Here is a 26,402-nt window from a genome sequence, read left to right on the forward strand (position 1 = left end):
TTTTCATAGCGGCTCTAGGTGAAATGAAATATCAATAGTTCCATTTATTAGGTAGTGACGTCCAAATGGTATAGTACATATTGCATCCTAACCACTTAATAGACATTTGAAAAACAATACGTATAAACTGGAAGAATCAGAAAGAATACTTAGTAGTGGTACGTGTGTGGTTACTGGGCATCGCACAGCTTCTCAAACTTCCAAATCAAATTAAAGAGTGGCAGCCTCATTTCCTGTTCCACATTGATTTTCACGTGGAACTCCCTTTTTCTAAAACCCAAAACCTAACTTTGGAAAGATAGGACATCAACAAAAGCGATATAATATGAGCGAATGTTGAGCAACACTGCTGGCAGCTGGTACATAGTGTTGTGTCTGAAAGATGTCAAGTATGGCTCTATGCTCCTCAGAAATTTACAATAGTCCATGGTGCTCCTGTGAGTTCACTAGGGAACCTTGAGGCACCTTAGTGTGCAGTTTGGAAACCAGAGCCCTAGAAGATGACAGAGTCATAAAATTGAAAAGAGCGGAGATCCCTGAACCATCACGTGGAGAGGAGCTGACTAAGGATCAGGAACACCCACCTTAGACTGGCATATATGAGTCTCTGTTGTGGTCGAGCAATTACTCATTTTTCACTTTGTTGACACAGCAAAGCCTAACTTAATTAATGTATCACTGAGGTGGCTTCTAGTGGTTCTCCTTGACTCAAATCTAGTGACTTTTTCCCCGGTGCTTCATGCCATCATTTCCAAGTCTACTGCTTCACAGTAAATAACAGGCTTACCTTTCCTAGAACGTAAATCTGAACACTTCCTTTGTTTGCTTCCCAGTCTGTTTTCTACCAATTTTCCTCATGCACCGAACCCTAAATCAGTGTCTCTTAATCTCGAATACATGTTAGAATCACCTGGGAGCTTTAAAAAAAAAATGCCTATGTCCAGTTCCCCACCTGCAAGGATTTGCATCCAATTGAAATGGACCAATTCCTTGAAAAGCACAAATGACCACAACTCATCACAATACAACATAGTTAATTTAAATAGTCCCGTAACTATTAAGGAAATTTAGTTTGTAATTTAAAACGTCCAAAAAGAAAAATGTTCAGATTTAAATGGCTTCCTTGGAAAATTATACCAAATGTTTAAAAAAATAAACATCAATTCCACATAAACTCTTCCATAAAATAGGAAAGAAAGAAATGTATTCCAATTCGTGTTATGAAGCTAGCATTATTATCCTGATACCAAAACCAAAGATAGTACAGAAATAAAATTACACACTATATCTCTCATGAATATAGATGCAAAATAAATCCTTACCAAAATATTAGTAATAGAATCCATCAATACATAAAATGAATTGTATATAATTAGCAAGTGAGATTTATTTCAGGGTTGCAAGATTGGTTTAATATTAGAAAATCAGTGCAATCCAGTGCATTATCACATTAAAGAAGAAAAATCACATGATCAATTAATCAGTGCAAAAAAAATTGACAAAATTCCTACTCATCATGATAAAAACCCTCAGAAAAATAGGAACAGAGGGACACTTCCTCAACTTGACAAAGAGTATCTACGAAAACCCACAGCTAACATAATGCTTAATGATGAAATATTTAATGTCGTTCCCCTAAGATAGGGAAGAAGGAAGGATATCCACTCTCACTACTCTTATTCACCCTTGTGCTGAAAGTGCTACCTCATGCTTTAGTTAGGAAAGGAAAATAAAAGGTATACAGTTTGGAAACAAATAAAATTGTCCTTTTTTGCAGATGACATGATGGGCTACATAGAAAACCCTAAGGAATCCACAAAAACAAAAACAAAACAACAACAACAAAAACTCCTTGAACTGTTAAGTGAGTTCAGCAAGACTACAAGATACAAGATAAATATACAAAAATCAATTACATTTTTATATACTAGAAATGAACAGATGTACATCAAAATTAATAACAATATCATTTGCAGTTTTCCCCCCAACAATGAAATAACTAGGTGTAAAACCAACAAAACATGTATAGGACTTGTATGCTGAAAACTACAAAATGCTGATGAATTAACTCAAGGAAGGTCTGCCTAATTGGAGAGACATAACATGCTCATGGATTAGAAGACTCAACATAGTAAAGATGTTTATTCTTTCCAAATTGACATACTGGCTTAAATACAAGTCCTTTCAAAATACCAGGAAAAATTTTGTAGATAAAGATAAGAGTATTCCAAAATTTATATGGAAAAGCAAAGGAACTAGACTAGCTAGAACAATAAAGTAGGAGGAATCAGCCTACCCAATTTCAAGACTTATTATATAGTTACAGTAATAAAGTCTGTGTGGTATCTGTGGAGGAATAAATACATCAGTGGAACAACATAAAGAATCCAGGAATTGACTTATTTTTGGAAAGATGCAAAAGCAATTCAGTGGAGTAAAGATAGCTTGTTCAACAAATGGTTACCGAAGCAATTGGTCATCTATAGCACTTTGCCGTCAAAAAATATATGAATCTTTGACTAAGTCTCACACTTTATGCAAAATTTAATTCAAAATGGCTCAGAGACTTAAATGTAAACCATAATATTATAGAACTTTTAGAAACTGTAGAAGAAGTATAGGAGAAAATGTTCAGGATCTAGGGCTCAGCCAAGAGTTCTTAGACTCACTAACAGCGTGACCTGTAAAAGGAAAAATGACTGATTGGACTTCATCAAAATTAAAAAATGTTTGTTCTTCAGAAGACCTTATTAAAAGGATGAAAAGAAGGTGTAAGACTGGGAGAAAATATTTGCAAATCTCATAATCAACAAGGGGTTAGTATCTCGAATATATAAGCAACTCTCAAAACTCAACAGTAAAAAAGTGAACGATCTAATTAGAAAATGGGCAAAAGACATAAAGAGACATTTCACCAAAGCAAATATGCAGATGGAAAATAAGGACACACACACACAAAAATGTTCAACATTTTCCACTAGGGAAAGGACTCAAATTATGCAAAAATAAAAACCACAATTAGATATTACTGATACACCTATCTGCACAGCTAAAATAAAAAAACAGTCACAACATCAAGTACTGGACAGGATGTAGAAAAACTGATATTTCATACAGTGTATGATATTTCATACACTGCTGTCGGAAATATAAAATGGTATGGCTACCTTGGAAAACGACTTAGCCATTTTTTAGAAAATAAATGTACAACTAGCATATGACCCAACAATTTTACTGGACATTCTCTGGACATTTATTCCAGAGAAATGAATAATTGTGTCCACACAAAAACCTGTGCCTGAATGTTTATAGCAGCTTTATCACAATAGCCCTACACTAGCAGCAACCAACACATCTTTCAAGAGTTAAATGGTTAAAAAAAAAAAAAAAAGAGTTAAATGGTTAAACAGACTGTGGTATATCTATGCCATGGACTCCTACTTGGCAATAAAAAGGAACCAACTATTGTTACGGTATGGAAAATTATACTGAATGTAGAAAGTCAACCACAAAGTGTTCATACTGTGGAATTAAATTTACTTAGCATTCTTTAAATGACAAAGTTATAAGCATAGAAAATAGGTCAGGGGTTGCCAGGGGTTAAGGAAGGTGTCCAGGGAGGAGACCAGTGGGTATGGCTATACCAGATAATATGAGGGAACTTGTGATACTGTATCTTGACTGCATCAATGTCAATAAACTGCTTGTGATATTGTATTACAGTTTTGCATGATGTTACCACAGGGGAGAACCAGACAAAGGGTCCAAGGGATCTCTCTATAGTATTTCTTAAACCTGCGTGAGAGTCTACGGTTACCTCAAAATTAAAAGTTTAATTTAAAACATTCCCATCAGGGGGTATTCTGATGATTTGTTCTCGGTTGATCCCAGGCATTGCTACTTGAAAAGCTCCCCAACTGATTCTACCACGCAGCCAGAATTGACAAAGTGCAAATTGAATTGATGGATGTCCTCTCCCCAGAACCCGTGTAATCACCTACCATTAACCGTTCCTGTGCCTCTAACACCTTCCCTCCTCCATTCGCTGAACTGAGGCTGTCTTCAGAATGGCTCAGGGATAATTCTTCCAGGGAGCCATTCAGAGCACTACCTGCTCAGCCTGATTAGGGGTCCTCCCAGGTTGCACCTTTATTTACTTTTGTCATAGCCCTTGTCACTCTTTGTTGTCATCATCATTTTTTGTTCCCGCACTTTCAGCAACTGTTGAAATTGTGCACTTTGTGATTCCCTGTTCATTTAGCCCCTAAAATTTAGGGACTTGCCAACAATTAGAGTTGACTCTCTTTTTCTGGTCTATGCCTATTTTTCTTTTTTTAAACAAGCAATGAAGCAAAAATGTCCAGGCACCAAGAGTTTTACAGAACAAAATAAGATTCTTATGCCATACCTTTATTTCATGCAAACCAGTATTACAAAACTCTAAGACAGTCTAATGATGGGTTCTGAATGCCATATGTCTATGCTACTTCTTTTCTTTTTTCTTTGTCTTCCTTTCTCTCTTCCCTTCCGTCCCCTCCCCTCCCCTCTTCTCTTCTCTTCTCTTCTCTTCTCTTCTCTTCTCTTCTCTTCTCTTCTCTTCTCTTCTCTTCTCTTCTCTTCTCTTTCCTTTGGTATAGCCAAACAGATCCAGACTCTGACCAATGCCTGGGAGGCAGAGACGGAGGCTTTGTCAGACTTCGCACTCCAGGCTCGCGCTTCTGGGGTATCTGGGGAGATACAATTAGTAATGTAACATCCAGTCACAACTCCATTAACTCATTCAGGTTGGCATCATGGGCGGGCTCTCTATATTCTTTCATAGCAACATTAAACAGGTCTACTTTGGGACCATAATTTTTCACAGAACCTTTACAAGGATGTATGTTCCATTTTTGCAATAGTATTAAATAGATCTTTTGTCCAAAAAATCTTATTGGCATTTTTATTGATAATTGTGAATTTCATAGATTAATTTAGGGAGGATTGACATATTTTTGATGTTAGATTATGCTACCCACTGGAGTATTAGTTCCTAGATGGCAAGGATTTTCTCTGTTTTGTTTGGTTTCCAAACTTTTTTTCAGTTTTGCTCAGTCTCCAAAGCCTAGAACAATGCCTGGCATATAGTAAGCACTCAGTTTTTTATTGAATGAATGAGTGGGACGCTTTTACATTTTTTCTGATCCTATGTTCCTCAGAAGTGTTTTTGAAGTTTTCTTCACATACATCTTGTAGGTTTTTCATTAAATTTTTTTTCATGTTTTATTTTTTTGCTTATTGTCAACGGGTTTTTTTTCCCTCTGTGATAACTTCTAACTGGCTATTTGCTTATACAAAGGATATGGTTTTCGGCATATTAATTTTGTCACCAATTTTCTTATTTGCAAGAACTTCTCAAAATTCTCTTGTTTTCACCAGGCATCATTGTTACTTTTCTTAAAACTTTCTGGAGTTTAGCAATTAAGAGTATTGAATTATAAATCCAAGGAAAAACAGCAAACAACTAAATCCTACACTGGCAGTGTGATTCTCGTTGGTTATGTTGAGTGAGTACTCCTACAGAAGTAAACCTGCAATTTCTTTGCTAAGATCACTAAATCTGGTGATTAAGGAAGATGCCAAGTCCAGAACCGTCTCACTCCTTGCCAGCTGAGCATCATCTATTCCCTGTGCTGCTTACTAAATTGGGGATACTACTGTCTTCGCTACATTCTTCTTAATTCGGGGAGGGATGTTTGCAGTTTAAATCATGAAGAAATTGTCACGATGTATTGACTTGTCCAAGTTCCAGTGTTTCACTGCAGAGTGGTGTTAAGTAATCTTTGATAAATAAGTGAACTCATGCAAATGAACGCATCGTTCATCATTTCTCTTTACGATTACGTCATTATGCAAACATTAAACACCAAAAGATACATAAAATGATTGGTTCATCTAATGCAGAGTGCAGGTTAGCAGAAAGTAAATTCCAGAAGCATGTTCCTCCCTCTTCTGACTGCTTCTTTTCTCCTGTTCCCTTCAAAACACCAGTAAAAGATTCCGTCAATCCTCGAGGGTCTAGAGATACCCTACTTGGCAGTTAACATTCTTGTGATTCAGCGCATTTTCTTGCAACAATATTCTGTCTTTACTCCTGAGTTTTGTCTAATTTAGATTCCTCCTTAGTCTGTTCTGCTCAGCTAATCCTGATCGATAAATACAGACAGATTAGACAGGAGACAAAATTGTGAAATAGATGTTGCATTTGGAACACTGAGCCTTCACTCTCTATTGCAGCCAGGACCTGCTCTTCTATGGCCCCCTTAGCCCAAACCACACTCTGGCATGCTGGTCTGTGACTCCTTTGCCTCTGTGACTAGGCTGTAAGCATCTCTAACTTTTCTCGTCTTTTGAGTTTCATCGTCTGGCTCTTCGTAGGCACTCAGTAAATACTTGAATCAATGAATGTACAGATTACTCAATTAACTGGTACATCAGTATTTTCTTTCTTCCATGTTATTAAAACTGGCTCTTGGGGAAAGATTTGAAACATTTTAAAATTAAAGGGTAATTGTGGCGCCTGGGTGGCTCAGTTGGTTAAGCGTCTGACTTTGGCTCAGGTCATGATCTCATGGTTCGTGGGTTTGAGCCACATATCAGGCTCTGTGCTGAGGTCTCAGAGCCTAGAACCTGCTTCGGGTTCTGTGTCTCCCTCTCTCTCTGCCCCTCCCCCAATCGTGCTCTGTCTCTCTCTCTCTCTCTCTCTCTCAAAAAATAAATAAACATTAAAAAAAATTGTTTTCATTAGAGGGGAATTGACCAGTTCACAAGGAAACCCAGATGGGTTTATATTTTAACACAGATTAAATTAAAGGAATTAAGCATTTTCTATGGGCTGCCTGGGTGGCTCTGTTGGTTAAGCGTCAGAGTCTTGGTTTCAGCTCAGGCCGTGATCTCCTGGTTCGTGAGTTCAAGCCCTGCATCGAACCCCACACTGACAGTGCAGAATTTGCTTGGGATTCTCACTCTCTCCCTCTCACTCTGCCCCTCCCCTGCTCCCCGCCCCCCCCCCCATAAAGAAATAAACTTAAAAAAACAAACAAACAGGAGTTAAGGTTTTTCTAGATTTTCAGGATTCAGCCAGAAGTCTGGTAAGGACCTCGGTTCCTTCTGGAGAAAACTACATTGTGCACATCCCATAAAGCTGCATCTGTGCACTGGTAGCCCATTTTATGCAGGAAGCATGTTCTTGAAAACCTGAGTACAAATGAAAATTTTATTAGTTAAGATTTATTTCTACCTTGCCTGGTATTACTGTTTCATCATTGCTTCTTTGCACATTTCTGATTGACCTTTGAGATTTGACCTTGAGATGGGCCCTTAAAGAACTATGCTTCTAATTCTTCATGTACAGACCTATAACCAAATGCTCAAATGATCAACGTACATATTTAGACAAAATGCGAAGAGTTCTTTTGTTGGGCAGAATCGTTAAGCACATTATGTCTCTGTAATGTGAACGGTCCTCATCTGTTATGTAGTTCTCATTACTTTAATTACTTAACCTGATTTTTAAAATAATTTATACCTACCCTTCTGCCAAGAAGGACTTATAGCAGTTGTTAGGTTGACCTCTTTAAATACCAGTTGGGCCTATGTATGTTTTTATGGGATGTAGAAGGGGTTGTTTTATTCTGTTTTAAAAGGGCACAGGTTAAATGCACCCAATGATGGAATTTTGTTTCAAGTGCGTCTGTTAAGTGATGTAAAAGGCCTGTGCTTTTATGCACATGACAAGAATTTTGATTATTGAATTTCAATCATTATTTGGTCTCTCATACGAAATGTAATGAATGAAGCTGACAGCATTCACACTCTTCCTTGGCTTTTACTTTAAAAAGCAATAACAGCTCATGTATGCAGGGTCATGAGTCTGTCATGAAAAAGGGTGTATTTGCGTGCTAAGGTCACAGGACCTGGGAATCTTGAAAGCCTTGCCTGGAATGGTACTCAGTACATTGCTGAGGAAATCAGTGTCCTGCCCCCCTCGCATTCCTTCCTGGAGTACTCTGTTCTCCGTCCAAGATCCGATGAATGATCATTCCTTTTATTAACATGATTTGATTTTTTTCATCAGCTAGTGGGATAGTATACCAGCAGCAACAGTTTAAGAACTTTTATGATAAGCATTCATATAGATTTTTGAAATGATAATTAACTCTGTTATGTGTAATTAAGGAAGGGGAAGAGGTAGGCCGATAACCTTTTTGGTTTCTTAATTTCGAAGAAGAAAGTCCATTCTTGCATTTTTTTAAAATTTTTTTAATGTTTTTATTTATTTTTGAGACAGAGAGAGACAGATTATGAACAGGGGAGGGGCAGAGAAAGAGAGGGGGACACAGAATCTGAAGCAGGCTCCAGGCTCTGAGCCGTCAGCACAGAGCCCAACGTGGGGCTCGAACTCACGGACTGTGAGATCATGACCTGAGCCGAAGTCGGACGCTTAACCGACTGAGCCACCCAGGCGCCCCCATTCTTGCATTTTAATATGAGACTCTTTGATGTCCTAGAAGTTGATAACTCCCGAAATTTATATGTGAGTCGGGAGGAATTAGAAAGCTTGAGTTTCCCGTCCCTACCCAGAAAGTGTGTATGCAGAGGGGGAATAATATAACAGAGAATTTGAAAACAGTGCTGCTCAGAATTGACGTCTGGATAGGTAAATGTTGACTCGACTCATTTTTACTTCTGAAAGAAAGGGTATTCTTAAAGGTTTCTCACTTTCTGTTGTGCCTAAAATCAGAAGACTTGGGTTCCCTCTTGGTGTATAGACTTTGTCTGGATAAGATCTGTGAGATGAGGGATTTATGGCAGTTATCTGGAGTTTCTGAGGACCAACACCACCTTACCATATTGTGACACATTTTGGTAAGAAGTGATGTGAGTTGTTACGTGAAGCCATTGTACTTTGTTTTCTGAAAGATAGAAAACAATGGAGTCAGTAATATTTTTTGTTGAATCTGTAGAAAGCTCTCTTCTCTTGTGCCCATTGGCTTATTCAGCTGAAATGTACCAGGAACTTGAGGTCTGCTGCTGCATGATATGTATTACTATTTAAAATTATTTTGGAAGCCCTTGGGTGGCTCAGTTGATTAAGCATCCGACTCATGGTTTCGGCTCAGGTCATGGTCTCACGGTTTGTGATATCAAGCCAGGCATCGGGCTCTGTGCTGACGGTGTGGAGCCTGCTTGGGACTGTCTCTCTCCCCCCTCTCTCTGCTCCTACCCCATTCGCATGCTCTCTCTCTCCAAATAAATAAACTTCAATAAATAAATAAGTAGATTATTTTTTGTTGTATTATTATTTGAAATTCTGTTCTGGGCCCTGATGTTACAACTCTCTATTGTTCCCTTTGGAGTTACAAGGAGAGAAACCAGAGAAAGTCCCTTGAGGATGGCAGAAAACAAAGGGCAAATATCATTGTTTGTATCTAACCCATGTCAGACTCTTTGTTGTGAACCTTGAGTGGATTACCCCACTGGTACCCATTTTAATAACCTATAACGGGATATCTGCGTCGACTTTATCTGCACGCACGTCTTTACGAGACACGCTGCAAACTGCAAGGGAAAAGAGGCCACAGATCTTTTCTCGTCCAAGAGAAAGTGGAAAGAATTTATGGGAAGGAGTCCCTTCACCATGCGCAACTGCGCCTCGCACTTCTCTCTTTAATAAGGCAAATGCTTTTCTCTTAACAGAGGAATTCAAGGGCTCCACCGTGGTTGAGCTGATGAAGAAGGAAGGCACTACCCTCGGGCTGACGGTATCGGGTGGAATTGACAAGGATGGCAAGCCACGCGTGTCTAACCTGCGGCAAGGGGGAATTGCTGCCAGGTAACTCCCTCTCGGGGAAACGTGGGAAAGGGAACACAGGGTGTGACTAATCCAAAAACCGAAGCTCCATCAGAAACAGTCACTAATAAATAAATGACAGCTGCCATCTGCCGGGCAGAAGCACACCCGGGCGTGTTTGTAGAAGCTTTTCTGGCCCGTGCCAAGTCACCGGGGAGCCGCCTGGCCCTCATAAGACTTTAATTTTAAAACGACTTTGTGGCTCCAGTCCCCAACTATGCCGCTGGACAGCGGACGGGCTGTAGTGGGACTGATGCACTCCGATCATGTAAATGGAGCAGATGGCCCGTATCGTGCGTATGCAGGGAGCGCCCGTGCAGGGATGTGGTAAGCCTACAGGAGTAGGGAAACCCAGCTCCGAGTTTCTAAGTGACGATTTCGCTTGTCTCCCATCTTCTCTGCTTTTCTACTTGTGACATTTCCCTTTTCATCAAGACAAAGATGAGGTTTCCAAAAGGATAGGAAGCTTAGATGGGGGATAGGAAGCTGTCCTTGTGCGATGGGCTGCAGACTGCACTCGCTCTTGCCAAAGGCAGAATGTCCTGCGTGCTGGGTCCAGGCGGGCTTGCCTTATAGACAGATTCAAAATTTACTTCAGATGCGATGGTCAGGTTTCGTTAAAAGTGAGGTTAATATGGGGCGCCTGGGTGGCTCAGTCGGTTAAGCGTCCGACTTCAGCTCAGGTCACGATCTCGTGGTCCGCGAGTTCGAGCCCCGCGTCGGGCTCTGGGCTGATGGCTCAGAGCCTGGAGCCTGCTTCCGATTCTGTGTCTCCCTCTCTCTCTGCCCCTCCCCCGTTCATGCTGTGTCTCTCTCTGTCTCAAAAATAAATAAAACGTTAAAAAAAAAAAAATTAAAAAAAAAAAAAGTGAGGTTAATGTATCTTAAGTCCCGGACACCAACAGTCTTGTCCACGTAATCGCAAAAATAGTTTGGGCCTTCTTAACCTTACAAAGGATCATCAAAAATAGTGATTACTTTTGGTGATCAACCCATCTGTACAATGTATAAGCTTAAGCCAATTGACTGCTTCATAATCTGAGGTACTGTTTATGAAATAGGCTGATGTCAACACAGGCACCGTCATCTCCTTTTTTCACGAGGGAAGAGATTTCTTTCCACACCGACAGCTTCCTTTATTTTATAACAGTCATGGCCAATCTCCGATGCTAGGGTCTCATATGTCTCCAGAACTTTTTCATAGGTAGGCCCTGTAGCACGGGTAAATAGGGCGAAGATCTTCAGTTGTATTGATGCTATAATTAAAAGTATTGTTGGGGCGCCTGGGTGGTTCAGTCAGTTAAGCAGCCTACTTCGGCTCAGGTCATGATCTCGCGGTCCGTGAGTTCGAGCCCCATGTCGGGCTCTGTGCTGACAGCTCAGAGCCTGGGGCCTGTTTCGGATTCTGTGTCTCCCTCTCTCTCTGACCCTCCCCTGTTCATGCTCTGTCTCTCTCTGTCTCAAAAATAAATAAACGTTAAAAAATTTTTTTAAAGTATTGTTGGCATTGTCAACTGTGGAGACTGCCCACATGTCCACCGATGGATGAATGGATAAAGAAGATGTGGTATATATCACAATGCAATGGAGTATTACTCGGCCATCAAAAAGAAGGAAATCTTTCCGATTGCAATGATGTGGATGGAGCGAGAGTGCATTATGCTGAGCAAAATAAGTTAGTCAGAGAAAGACAAATACCATATGATTTCATTCATTTGTGGACCTTAAGAAGGAAAACAGATGAACATATGGGAAGGGGGGGAGAGAAGAGAGAGAAACAAACCACACGAGACCCTTAATGGTAGAGAACAAACTGAGGGTTGATGGAGGGAGGTGTCTGGGGGATGGGCTAGATGGGGGATGGGCATTAAGGAGGGCGCTTGTGATGAGCACTGGGCGTTGTATGTAAGTGATGAATCACTGAATTCTACTCCTGAAACCAGTGTTGCACTGTCTGCTAACTAACTGGAATTCAAATAAAATTTGGAGAAATAAAAAAAAAAAAAAGTAACGCTGTGCTGGTTATATTATCAATGACCAAATTAGTCATTGTTTAAGGCACTACCATTTTATAAGTAGTAAAGGAAAATAATTAAAGATAAGAACTCTGCCCTAAGGGGGCTGATAATTTACTAGAGAAGATGGGTATGAACAACATGAAAAGTTTGGGAACAATAACAGCATTGCCACAACGTGAGCATCATCACAGAGCGTTGGGTGGTTACGTTGCCCAGTGAGTTAGTGAACCCAAGGGAGGAAGGACAGCATGGACCGCAGGCTGGCACAGATGAGGAAAGCTTGCGAAAGAGGAATGATTCAGGCCGGACTTCGGTAAAATAAATGCATACATGTTTCTGTTTGGGGAGAAGGTATTATTGAAGGTCCTTATCCGCGACGCGAATTTTAAGTACTGTCTTTGGTCTCATTGCTTGCTCTTGCCTTAGAAGTAAAGTCTGCCTAAACCCCCAAAGTAGCCATAGTTCTTCTATGGTGTTGAAGAGAGGCGAGAATGGTACTGAAACCCAATGCTTTCATTGTAATTTGTTCTTTTTTCATCAGCCCTGCTGTAAGCATTCAATAGCAGAACAAGCGGACCCTCTCCTTAGCCCTCAACAAACTCCCAGTGCAGATACTGAGAGCTAGGAAATGTCCAGGAGGCAGGCAGCAAAAATGAGAGAGAATGAAAGGAAAGAAAAAGTCTGGGCATGCCAAGATCTGGATCATCTGTTTCTAGAGAACCAAACTCTTTATGGACAGAGCAACCAAAAAAAAAAAAAAAAAACCCACAACAACAACAAAACAAAACAAAAAACCCAAAACCTCTTTATTTTATTTCATGTGCTCTTTAAAAACAGAAGAGGGAAAGGGTTAGGGAAAAAAATGAGAGACCGTAGCAGATCCAATAGAGGGATATGTCAAGGTATCCCTCCGTATCCTAGGAGGCAGGGGCTCCTGCCAGGCAGGCCTCCCGGGCTTACGTGCATTTGCAGGAAGGGAAAGTGGAAAACCGGGGCAGGCCTGGGGAGAGGACGGGTCCACTGAAGCCACCTTGCCTATTTTGCAGAAGCGATCAGCTGGATGTGGGTGACTACATCAAAGCAGTGAATGGGATCAACCTGGCCAAGTTCCGCCATGATGAGATCATCAGCTTGCTGAAGAACGTTGGGGAAAGAGTGGTTCTTGAAGTCGAGTATGAGCTGCCGCCAGTCTGTAAGTAATCACAATTCAGGGGCGGGACAGCTACGCCACCCCTTTGCCTAAAACAATTCGTTCTCCATGTTTTCCCTTTTGGCATCGTTGTCTCATTACAGGAGTGATAGAACACCGTTTCTGGATATTTAGAAATTATTTAAATTGATACACCTATAGCCCACTCCGGAAGAATCAAAAAGAGCTCAGAAAACAATAAAATTATACAGGACTCGTGTTCCATTAAGGTCATCTGTGTATATCACTCTTTGTAAGGTCTGCACATTAAGTTCGATCCAAGCTCTGCACAGAGGGACTAGGGTTAGGAAAAGCATGTGTAATGTGTTCTGTGTTGATTCTTGTATAGTTATGTTAATTTCTGAAGCATGAAAATTGATTCAAAGCACATTCTTACCAAGTAAAAATAATAGTAATGTAACAAGAGTAGCCAACACATTTCCAGAGCTTACTAAATGTCCGGCTTTATAAGGAACCTGACCTGCACGGATACACTTCATTCTCACCATGAGGAGTGTCAGCCTAGCAGAGCTGGACTTGGATGTCAAATAGCCAGGTTCAGATCCCAGCTTCACCTTTAACTACGTGCCCTTGAGGAAGTTGCTCAAGCTTTCTGTGTCTCAGTTTCCACATCTGGGAAATGGGCGTAATGTTAGTTCCTGCTCATATAGCTGTTGTGAGGATTAAATGAGTTAGTATTTGTTGGGCAGTTAGAACAGTAGCTGGCACAATAAAAATTTTTGATAAATAATGTATACATTAGCACTATAAGAGAGGCATTATTATCATTAAATTTCTCATTTACAGAGGCTTGAGTGAAGTATCTTTCCCAAATAAATAGGCAGCAGAATCAGTATGTGAAGCCAGGCTCCCTGACTCCAAAGTCCATATGCTTATTCGTTGTGACATATACTTATGCTGTGTGTTACTGCGGACCTGCATTTAAGCCATGCTCTGCTAACACCACGTCTCCTATTATTAAGCTGTCAACGTAGATGCCAGCCTGACAAAACCCTTTGCTTTTCTATGCCAGTGAGAACTCAGACTGAATATTAATCATTGATAATAACTCATTTGTTCAGCAATGACTTATTGAGCACTTGTTACATTGCGGCCGCCGCGTTGTATACTGGTGGAGTTTACATTTAGACAAGGGAAGACGGATAACAAAACAAGACCCCAGTAGATAAGTAAACTGGACAGCATGAATGCTAGGGGTCATGAATGCTAGGAGAAAAAAGAAAGAGCCAGGAGAGGGATTGGGAAGGTGGGGAGAGGTGTGGGATTGCAGTTTGAAATCGGGTGGCTCGGAAAAGCCTCACTGAGGCTGTGTCGGTGACTTGAAGGCAGTGAGAAAGTTGGTCGTGTGGATTTCTGGGGAAAGAGAACTGCAGAGAGAACAGCCAGTGCTACGATCAAAGGCAGGAATACACTGGGGTTGTTGGAGAGACGTTAAGAAGGGTAATTTGGCAGGAGCAGAGTGAGCGTGAAGAGAAGTAGAAAAGGAGGTCAAAAATGTAACGGATGAGGTATATTTGGAGGCCGTTGGAAGGACCTTAAGTTTGGCTCTGGATGATAGAGGATGGCATTGTATGAGTTGGGGCAGGAGGCACAGGGTCTAATTCCTGTTTTCAAAGCCTCCCTCAGGCTGTTGTGTTGAGAACAGACTGCAGTGGCTAGGGTGGAAGCTGGGAGACCAGCTGGGGGGCTGTTGTCGTGATCCAGTTGAGAGACTGTGGTGAGGATGGAGAAAAGCAGTTACCTTCTTGATCTATTTGAGGGTAGAGCCATCAGGACCTCCTGACAGATTGGATGTGGGTTGTACAGAAATAAAGGAGTCAAAGGCCCCCTGAGATTTTGGGCCTGAGCAACCGGACAGGCAGGGTTGCCATTCATGGGGTTGGGCAAGAATGTGGGCAGGGCTGATTTGCGAGGGGGCCATCAGAAGACCAGAAGACGTTCATTGTTTGAAATGCTACAGTGGACATGTCTCTTTGATGTGCAGAGAAGAAATGTCAAGAAAAGCACTAGAGATGGGGTTAGGAGTTTGGGAGAAAGATCTGGGCTGGAAATGTACATTTAGAGTAATGGGAATATAGAGGGTGTTTGAAGCTTTGGGACCAAACGTGAGCACTCAGGGAGTGAGTGTATATGACCAGTCGTGAGTTCTTATTCTGAACATAAAATCCAACACCAAAAATATAATGGTGTTTTTATAACAAAATCAATTGAGGTCTGTGTTCAAAAACCTCCCTGTAACATTTTTCATTTTCAGCAAGAGCGGACAGTAAAATCGAGCGCTGAGAGCTTGGACTGTGTCACTAGTTAAATATCAGTTTCTCCCCCTGTCCAGCTGTGTGACCTTGGGCATGTTATTTAAGTTCTCTGAGCCTTAGGTTTCTCATCTGTAAAATGGCTATAATAGATGTAGAATTTTTGTCAGAATTCAAGGCTATAATCGTGTGAAATACTTGGATTATCGTCATGTACTCAGTAAGATATAGTGCCTGTTAGTCATTATTACATTATTATTATTCCACTGAAAGTACTGTGTTTTCTTTTACTTTAAAGAAGTCCATTTGTTTTGAAATCACTATCTCAAAGCATCACCAAGGAGGTAAGAGAATCCAGATATCTAGACCTAATGCTCTTGGATTAACCATTTTGATTCCCCTGGGGAAATAAATATCAACAAAACACACCCTCTTTCTAAAACAAACTCTTAGTACAGCTTTCCAGGGCTAAGGCCAGTAGTGGAGATTTGCCAAATTATGTGTGAACTACAGCGAGGAGTTTGAGAAGCTTTGAAGGAGGTTACGCAGATCCAGTAAGAAGAGAAACATTTTGGGCAGAGGGAAGAGCAAGGAACGAAGAACTTAGCCCAGTGCACAGGTTTGAACCACAAACGGACTCTTGTTGTTGAGGCACAAAGGGAAAGAGAGGACCTGGAGGGAGATAAGGCCAGCGAGGTGGACAGGAACAAAATGATGGAAGCCCCACTGGTGGAGCCTGGATAAATCAGGTGGGCAGCAAGAAGCCTTTAAAGGCTTTTAAAGCCAACGAACATCATCAGCAGATTTGAGTTTTTAGAGTTCTCATTTTAGGAAGCCAAATGGAGAATAGATAAGAGGCTATCAGCCGCCTGAAGGCTGTTACAGTTTTCCAAAAGAGAGGTGACATCCTGAACAAATATAGCATTGGTAAGGTTAAAGAGTAGAGTGGATATCAGACATATACAGGAGTTGAAACCTATCATGACTTGGTGATTATACCACCTTTTCCTTCCTCGTGCATGAAAGCTGATGAGGAAGAGGAAAAATACTTTTTAAAACAAAAGTGTGAATTCGATGGTAGAAATCCGATAGAAGAGATCTATTCTCCAAGGATTATCTCTGTCTCTATTATGTTTGGGTAAATTAATCAGATCTTTGAGTTCAGGGAGGGATTAATAAACATCCCCTTCACTGAGCTCAGACTGCTAGAGCTGGGACCAAGCCGCTGCAGTGAGGCCCTAGGGAGAGAGCAGATTGCTGAAAAATAAGCTGCCCAAGGCCAAGGCCGAGACAGGTAACTCTCAAGAATCACATAATTTGAGGCTCAGCCACCCGCAGAGTCCAGAAAGAAGTGGAGGAAGGATATTTGTTGCATGTCTGTGTGTATGTGATCTGATAGAGAAGGAATGGAATTCTGACCTTGCTCAAACCACTTACCTTTTGTAAGACTCAGATTCTTTATGAAAATGGCGTGGTTGATCTACATGAGCTGTAAAGTTCTTTTTGACTTTAGAATTACATTGTAGTTTTGAGACTGTATTTAGCGAGAATATTTCCAAACTGTATCTTAGATATTTATGTATTAAAAGTTGGTCTATGGGTACCTGGGTGGCTCAGTTAGTTGAGTGTCCAGCTCTTGGTTTTGGCTCAGGTCATGATCCCGGGGTCATGGGATCGAGCCCCATGTCAAGCTCTGCACTGAGCGTGGAGTCTGCTGGGGATTCTCTCTCTCTGTCTCTCTCCCCTGCGTGCTCTCTCTCTCTAAAATTAAAAATTAAAAGTTGGTCTAGGGGCGCCTGGGTGGCGCAGTCGGTTAAGCGTCCGACTTCAGCCAGGTCACCATCTCGCGGTCCGTGCGTTCGAGCCCCGCGTCGGGCTCTGGGCTGATGGCTCACAGCCTGGAGCCTGTTTCCGATTCTGTGTCTCCCTCTCTCTCTGCCCCTCCCCCGTTCATGCTCTGTCTCTCTCTGTCCCAAAAATAAATAAAACGTTGAAAAAAAAAATTAAAAGTTGGTCTAGAGCAATGCCTTCATGTTTTGTGGTGACATAATCCCTAAAGAATTTTGAAACCATAATCCTCATTTATTTTTTAGTAAGCCACCTAACATTCTTTATTATAAGCTTAAATCATTGGAAAGGATATAATTTCTGGCATGCTGTTCGTTTTATATACCTTTAAGTGAAGTTTCCATTCAGACCTTAGAGCTACGTATTTGCCTCATTTGTTTTATGGAAAACGTCTGCTACAGAATCTGATTGGCAAAGGCAATCCTCACTGTTAAACCGTCGGCTAAATCAGATTAGCTTTCTATCAGACGGAGTTCTTTAATTCAAAAAGATGTGTTAAAGTGTGTCCCTGTGATTGCCTCTTACTTGTCAATTCCAATTCTAAGAGAGATAGACAGGTGACAGATGATGGTGATGATGATGATGATGATGATGATGATGATGATGATGGCGGCAATGGGGGGCGGGGGGAGCAGTCTCAGGTCTCCTCCACGTAGTTCCTTCCAGGATTCAGTCTGAAGGAGCAGAAACCACCCAGAGAAAGCTCTTCCTGTGGCCATAGCAGAGGAAAAGCAGGATAGTCCCAACTACCCGAGCACATTTCCAACCAAGTGCTTATTACATCTCTTAACATCCCATTGGCCAAAGCGAGTCACATGGGGAAGCCCGACATATTGAGGAGGGAAAGTATACAACCCTTATCATGCTATTGAGGTTGGAGTTGAGGAGTCAGGGAAATAGTATATCATGTAGAAAAATCTAATCTGCCATAGCAAAATAATATGGATAGCAGTACATGCATATTCACATACAGAAACAAGGGACAGCAGCACCACTAAAATACTGAGGAGAAGTATTTTTGCTTTGCAATATTCATTTCAACTTAACCCTTCTGTGTACTGCATTTGATTCTCTGGGGAAGCTCCTTATGTGGATCCATTGTCTCCACATACACAAATGTGAAGTAATGAATAAAATGCACGTGGCAATAGCAGGGGTCCTGCTACTGGATATGAAAACCCAGTCACCAAGATCCAGTCATGCAAATGAAAATTATGAAGACCAAATCTATTTCATTAAGTATCAAAATGCAGTTAACATTCACATTTATTTTTGTGAAGGATAAACAGCAAGAGTATGGATAATCCAAAGCTGTAGATAATCCTAAAAGTCTTTGTATTGACTCTAGATTGGAATGTAGGAGTTTGTGGTCAACAAGATTGAGCTCAAACAAAATTCAAACTACGGTGAACTATGGTGCCTTTTTTAAAAAATATTTTTGAGGTTTATTTATTTATTTTGATTGAGAGAGAGAGAGAGAGAGAGAGAGAGAGAGAGAGAGAGCAGAAGAGGGGCACAGAGAGAGGGAGACGAGAATCCCAAGCAGGCATCACGCTGTCGGCACAGGACCCGATGTGGGGCTCAGATTCACCAACGGTAAGATCCATGACCTGAGCTGAAGTCGGACGCTTCAGCGACTGAGCCACCAAACTACAGTGCCTTTCGTTCCCAGAACAGACACCCGGCCAACAAGGACAGGTGGCCCCGAATTAGAATTTGGTTGTATAGAATTAAAAGCTGATTTAATGTTTAAATGAAATAGTATTTGTAAACCACTTTGCAGATTTCCTGGCACACAGTGGACGCTCATTAATTCTTTCTCCCTGTATCTTTTCCTTTCCTTTCTATTTGTTTCATTAGAACAAAAAGATCGTGTTCTCAACCAATTACCTCAAGTGGCTTGTTTGTCATGAAAATAAGAAAACGTTTGATTTGAACTCAGTTTCTTTCATTTAATTAAAACTGTACCTCAACACTTTCAGCTATTTGTGTACCGTTCCTAGCTGATTAAAATGAACTGAAATTCCCTTGCTAGCAAGAATATGACATTTAATTAAATCAGCAGTATACCAAAGCATTTGTTCAGCTGTAGGGTTATGTTGTTTTTCAGCAGATCCAAGTTCGTGACGTACTTTATATCCCAGCCAGATGTGCGCAGTTTTGTGAATTTATCTGTGTGCTTTTCATAATCATGTCTATTCCTTTGAGGATTCAGAATTTCTGATAATTAAAAATAATTGTAATCAATGCTAAATTAAAATTACTTCCTATTTCTGTAAATGGCAAGAAATGTTCTTTTAATAGATGCAATTAAATTCTATCTTTAGAATCTATACCTATATTCCATCATATATTTCTTATTGATAAATGTTTCATGCAATAAAGTTTTCAAAATCTAATCGCAATGTTAAAAATATGCCATTGATAAGGACCACAGCATAAAGTAATTAGATATCATTGTACAAATTCACTTAAGGATCTAAGACCATCAGATTCTATACTTGCAAATTCTTTTCTCTCTCTGAATAAAAACATCCCTGTATCCATAATGATGAAATATTAATTTGTGGAAATTTGGTTGTTGTTGTTGTTTTTTAATTCAGCAATAGTGTACTATCTAAGCAGAATTACCCACCACTTTCCTGGAAACAGTCTCACAGAAGAGTTTAGTTACTATACCTTCATACAACCTACACCCCGTATTACACACGTATACTGTATGTGATATTAATTAGAGATATCAACTTGGCCATGCAGTTTTATTTTGTGAAGTAAGAGCCGTAAGCAGGCAAACATAACATAAGCATGATAGTATCAAATGAAATCAAGTAAATATTTTATTAGACAGCAGTAACATTTTGAATGTACAGAAATATTTTTGCCCTCCAGGTGTGATTTGTTTGGGTTGCTGATGTCTTTGTTAGTTGCTGTGCATCGTGTCAGAAAACCTGTCTTCATCGCCTAATCTATTAGTGGTAATTTGAGAGTAATACTTTTTCTTCCTGCATTTCCTCCAAAAATAAATGTAAATACATTAATTATTTCAAGGTTTACAAAAATCATATTGCTTTTGCATTTCACAAAGGGAAAATAATTCTATTGATTACATAAAGAGTATCTCTCCTGGTATATAGAGTTTTAACGATGTGAATATTACACTCTAGCTAGAAGCTGCCTCCATAAGAAGAAAGGAAGTGCCTATGATTTTGATTCCACTCGGGTCTAAGCCTAAGTCCCTAATGCAGACAACTATTTTATGGTATTTGTATGTATTTTTTTAACATTTTCTTTGAAAAGCAGTTATCGCCCTTGTATTTTTCATAACAAGAATTATTTGCAAGGGGGATCTGTAGTATTTTATGCCACATTAAAAAAAACTGGAGGGGCGCCTGGGTGGCTCAGTCGGTTAAGCGTCCGACTTCGGCTCAGGTCACGATCTCGCGGTCCGTGAGTTCGAGCCCCGCGTCGGGCTCTGGGCTGATGGCTCAGAGCCTGGAGCCTGCTTCCGATTCTGTGTCTCCCTCTCTCTCTGCCCCTCCCCCGTTCATGCTCTGTCTCTCTCTGTCCCAAAAATAAATAAACTTAAAAAAAAAAAAACAGGAAATGATGTTATGATTTAATATATTTCTCTCTCTCTTTCCTGCATTCAGCTGTTCAAGGATCGAGTGTTATTTTCCGAACGGTGGAGGTCACATTACATAAAGAAGGCAATACCTTTGGTTTTGTAATCCGAGGTAGGTGATGGCTAGAAAACATGAATCATCAGATATTCTTAGAGAATTTGTCAATGAAATATTGGGAGTGAACTAGAAAGTCATCCTGAAAACAACAGCAACAACACATGTTCCCAATGCGTAAAGTCCCCTTATAATATTTGCACCCATTCTTTTAAAAAATAAAGCAATGAGTAGGAATCAAAGTGGAATCCAAATGACTTAGATCTGCTTTCAGTCCATACAGAGTAAGAAATCACTGTTTGTAAACCTTGTCAATTCATTCATCCTGCTGATTTGCCACTTTTCTACATGTCTTTTGCTTTCCCTTTATACTTTTCTGTATCTCTGAGTCAAAAATGTTGATGAATATGGCTTGGTTTGACTTAATACACTAGGATTAAACAACTTTGCTTAAATTATTTTCTCCTGAAATACATTTTGTTATTGTAGCTTTCTAAAAATGGATTGAAGATAATCTGATCCCTTGGGAACCTATGTGCATCAGCTTAACTTATTTTATTATGGGATGACATTAATAATAAAGATTTCAGGTGACTCCAACTTGGCTATAAAACCATGAATTCTGAGCTGTAATTCTGACTTTTAATATTTTATTTTTCTTATTAGCAGTTTCACCCCTCAAAGACTATACATAAACAACTCATAATTCTGCATATGACAATAAAGTTCAATAGGGAACTATGTATGCATCAGAAATGTTTTTAACATTTCACATTTCGTGATGTTTTTTGCTTTTACCTATTATATTCTATACTTCACCAGGATCTAAAATTTATCCAAATTATTAAAACATTAATTAAAATTAACTAAGCATCTTGGGGTGCCTAGGTGGCTTGGTCGGTTAAGTGTCCAACTTCAGCTCAGGTCATGATCTTGTGGTTCATGAGTTCGAGCCCTGCATTGGACTCTGTGCTGATAGCCCAGAGCCTGGAGCCTGCCTTGGATTCTATTCCTCCCTCTCTGCCCTCCCCAGCTCGTGCTCTGTCTGTCTGTCTGTCTCTCTCTCTCTCAAAAATAAACATTAAAAAAATTTTTTAATTAACTAAGCACCTTAATAAATGCACATGCATCAAGGAATAAAAGAAATACATTCATTTATACAGATTTGTCTTAAATGACTAAGCTTTAGATTCCATTCTGTACCAATCATTTAGCAAATCAATCAGTCAGGTATTTATTAAGGACAGGTCAACATGTCAGCATAGGGCCAAGTATTAGAGAGTCATAGGACAGGACCCCTATCTGCAGGGAATTATAGTCCAGTGAATTTAAGACAAAGTGCCTGAGTGAGCGGTAGAGAAAATGGAAAACGAGGAATTCACTGAGTGGTTTATACCAGCAATTATTACCCTTTTCTGACCAGCTCCTTTTTTTAGGTGGTGCAAACAGGATCATTTTACTTTCATCATTTACCTTAACCATTCCCAAATTTCTGTGTAAAAGAACTAGATGAATATAGTAAAAAGTCAATATAAAAGTAATTTTGGCTCAGAGGGTGGTACAAATCCGTTTTTGCAGTGTAGTATGATAGAGAGGCACTCTTGAATCACATGCATACAAGCCTAATTACTGAAAAGCTGCAGTAAAAAATACTGCTGGGTGCAAATATTCATTACTAGTTGTTGTGTGGTTAATCAATAGTAAATCAAATTGCTAATGAAAGAACTAAAACAACAGTAATTTATCATTAGGAACAGAAAAAAACGGAAGCATTTGAAATCTACAACCACCACAAGACAGCTGATGATACAATGTTAGCAAAATGCTTATCTTGCCATTTGCAGGAATTTCTTTTTAAAAATTTTTTTTTCAACGTTTATTTATTTTTGGGGACAGAGAGAGACAGAGCATGAACGGGGGAGGGGCAGAGAGAGAGGGAGACACAGAATCGGAAACAGGCTCCAGGCTCTGAGCCATCAGCCCAGAGCCTGACGCGGGGCTCGAACTCACGGACTGTGAGATCGTGACCTGGCTGAAGTCGGACGCTTAACCGACTGCGCCACCCAGGCGCCCCTAGGAATTTCAAATATCTGTATGTGCATGAGTAATAAGAATTTTATAATATGAGCCTAGGATACTATCTGGTACATCGTAGGCCCTTAACAAATAAATGAATAAGTAATTGAATGTTGCCTAGATTTGTGCGGACATCAGACTTCTTAGTGCTATAGTGATTTTAGTTTAGGGGCACCATATTTTGGTTAGCTTTAAAAACTCACTTAGTATATTAGTTGAACGTAAAAGTTTGTGAAATTTTGCACAATTTCTCATAAGAATCACATAAAGAACTTAATGTTTAGATTAGTTTGAGGCCTATCTGAAGGCTCTTCCTTGCTCAAAAGGTGACCCCCACCCATTGCTTCAGAATCTTGATTAGTCACAAGAAGAGTTGCAGAATGAGAAAGTACTGTGGGCAAGTGTTATCATGGCCAAGAAGACATTATGGCATAGATGGAATTTGAGCTCAACTTATTTTAGTGAGAACACCAGGACTTTCAGGAAGAAGGAGGACAATATTACAGATGCAGCATATTCATTTAGTACTGGTGAATTTCTTCTTAACCAAATAGAATGGGTCATAGAACAATAATACAGGCTTTTACCTGATGAATGGAATTGCATTTCCAGTGCTACGTGTCATAGGTTCTAGCACCTTGACTCGCCAAACAGTAGAACCTGGCACCTTGAGAATGAAAAATGATGTTCTGGCCTAAATCTTGCCAGAGTTAAATTTCAGTTAATTCCCTCGCCGCCAAGCTAAGGCAAACAGCTTGGGACAATAAGGAAAGCACTCTGCCACTAAGTTCTTTTTCACTTTGGGCAAGGAAGATTTACCTATTGATCACTCTCAACTCTGAAATTATAGATAGGTCTACTCATCTGCTAGATAGAGCCCAATGTTCAGATTTGGTCTGTGTTGTGTCTCTGGCATTGATACTTTTAAAAAGCATTCCAGGGGACTGATGCCAACAGGCAGCCAGGATTGAGAAATACCACTGGGCTCTGTGTGTGTCAATTGCTTTGCAGTTCCAAACTTGTAAAATGTAAGTGAATCGCAAGCTACATCTGGTTCATTATTTCAAATAATGGTAAAATGTCACATATCGAGAAATTTAGAGCCATCTCACACTTTGCCATGCATTCACTGTTACAGATTTAAATGTGGACCTCCAAATCAAAATTATGGAAGCTTGTATGGCCGTCAGCCCCCATCCTTTTCTAAATCAATATCCCTTCAGGAGAAAACAAACCTACCTTTTTATGATCCCCTTGCAAAAGAGAAATTACATAGTAGTATTTATATAAATATGGGTAAGCATGTGCTGTAATTTATTGTCATGGTTTCATTTTAAAATCCTTTTCCAAGGAAGTTGTGAATTTCCTATTGTAAACAAGGAGGAATTTCAAAAGAAACCATCAAACTGAGTGGAAGAGTGAGGTACTGAAAGGGAGCTTTTATCAATCAGCCAGACTGAATAAATCATTGGTAATAGAAGTAAGCAGAAAGGAAGCATTTGCCTTCATCGGGAGCAGTGAATGCCTTTTGATTTGTCTTTTAGGTTAGATTCTTTAAGTTGACCTCTCTACCCGTTCCAAGTTTGGGAAATGCCAGTCTGTTCTACCAGGAAGGTGTTATGGAAGGAATATCTGACGATAACATTCGTATTTATCAGATACTGGCAGGTATCTGGTGGGTAGCCAGGATGGTGAGGTGACCTGATACGGAAATCAGGTCAGATGCAGAATAGTTAAGAAAGTGGAAATGTCCAGCCTAAAGAAGATGAGACTTAGCAGGTGTATAATCACTGTTTTCAACTTTCAGAAAAAGTTTCTTGTAGTAGAAAGCATACATTTTTGTTTCACTGCTCCAAATAATAGAATAAGAACAAGTAGGTGAAAATTGAAGGAAGTTAGATATCAGATGAATAATTAGGAAGAAGCTTCTAACACCCCTACACGTCCGAATGTGAAATGGGCTGCCTCAAACCTAATAAGTAGGCCATCTGGTGGGTCTCAAGAAAAGACTGGGGGAGCACAGACTATGGACGTTCTACAAAAGGGTCCTGGATTTAGAAGAGACTTTATAATAAATTACCTTCCATCTAAAGGCTTTTATGTTTCCAAGAACTCTTGAGCAGAAGTTTTCCATATACGGAAATAAAATCTCCATTTAAGCATTGCACTTGTCTTGAAATTATGTGTCCATTTTTTGAACACCCCAACTTTAATGGAACCCATCTCAGCCACTTGAAGTTTTTTCTTTCTTGTTTTATATACTTACGTATTTCCCCCCCTCTCCAGTTTTTGCTTCCTTTATGCCAGGTTGTAGACCTATTCACCTGTATTATAGCCCAGGTTAATTGGCAACAGGTATACCCACCTGCACTGTGTTGATAACTGGCTATTGTCATAATTAGGCTAGTACTTGTTAAGTAGTTTATGTTCTTACGACGCTGGGTTAAATATGTTATATATCGCCCCTGAATACAGCCATGTATTTATTGAGAGGTGGAGACATCATGACTTCAAAAACATATTCTATATAAAATGAATAAGATTTTTGGAAAAATTTTACACGTTTTCCTCCATACAGCAATAAAATGTACTTTAGTTTCTCAGCTGCCATTTTGTAAGTGAATTTTTTTTTTTTTTAATGAAGGCACTTATAAGCTGTATTTCTTTTGTTTTCCCAGGAGGGGCACATGACGATAGAAATAAATCTCGTCCAGTTGTAATAACGTGTGTTCGTCCCGGAGGACCTGCTGACAGGTAAACTTCCTCTGTCTGTGTCACTATCCAAACAGATTCAACAAAGCTGGGGACTTTGGCATAGAGTTGAGGAATTAGAAATTTCAGAGTGAAAGATAGATATTAAGCAAACGTGTTGGAATGTGAATACTGAAATTGTCGGGCTGCCAAATCAGAAGAAAGAAGGTCTGACTCCAGGCTCAACACTCACTACCCTATGTGTTTGGCAAGTGACTTACCAGTTCTAAGCTCAGTTTCCTCCACTGTGAAATGTCGATAATAATACCTACCTGACAAGGTCTTCAGTTTTATCAGAGACTGGCTGGGGCCTTGCAGGGGACCTTTCATGCAGTAGATACTTAATAAAAGGTAGCTGGCTTTTTAAAGGCACGTACTTTAAACACATCGTCTCCCATTGCTAACCTCCTCCCCTGGAAAGATAGGTGGTGATGTTCTGACTGTAACTATTAATCAACATCCTTCTGGTTATTATTATCTGTTGATGATGATTATGTATGTGAGAATGGAAGTGATTTCAATAAAAGGGAAGGAGCGTTGTCAGTACCTAGAGCTATCTCTTCGGGACTTATTTGAGTATCTGAAGAGGCAGCTCCTTCATCTCTCATATCACAAATATTAGAGGAGGTTGTTCGTAAACGCACAACTTAGCTGTCTCAGGAGATGCTTGTCTTTGTA

The 26,402-nt window shown here is 40.0% G+C and overlaps 1 protein-coding gene across 1 annotated transcript in view; it reads left to right on the plus strand.

Moving 5' to 3' along the window:
- GRIP1 (glutamate receptor interacting protein 1) overlaps nucleotides 1-26,402 on the plus strand; it is a 412,883-nt gene that overhangs the window by 239,269 nt on the left and 147,212 nt on the right. Inside the window, exons 3-6 of the mRNA XM_040490428.1 lie at nucleotides 9,739-9,874; nucleotides 12,957-13,102; nucleotides 20,871-20,954; nucleotides 25,652-25,727. Coding sequence (XP_040346362.1) covers nucleotides 9,739-9,874; nucleotides 12,957-13,102; nucleotides 20,871-20,954; nucleotides 25,652-25,727 — 442 coding nt within the window. The remainder of the gene's footprint in view (nucleotides 1-9,738; nucleotides 9,875-12,956; nucleotides 13,103-20,870; nucleotides 20,955-25,651; nucleotides 25,728-26,402) is intronic.

The sequence above is a fragment of the Herpailurus yagouaroundi genome, unplaced genomic scaffold, assembly GCF_014898765.1.
Source record: "Herpailurus yagouaroundi ecotype Mexico unplaced genomic scaffold, PumYag 182, whole genome shotgun sequence".
Lineage (NCBI taxonomy): Eukaryota > Metazoa > Chordata > Mammalia > Carnivora > Felidae > Herpailurus > Herpailurus yagouaroundi.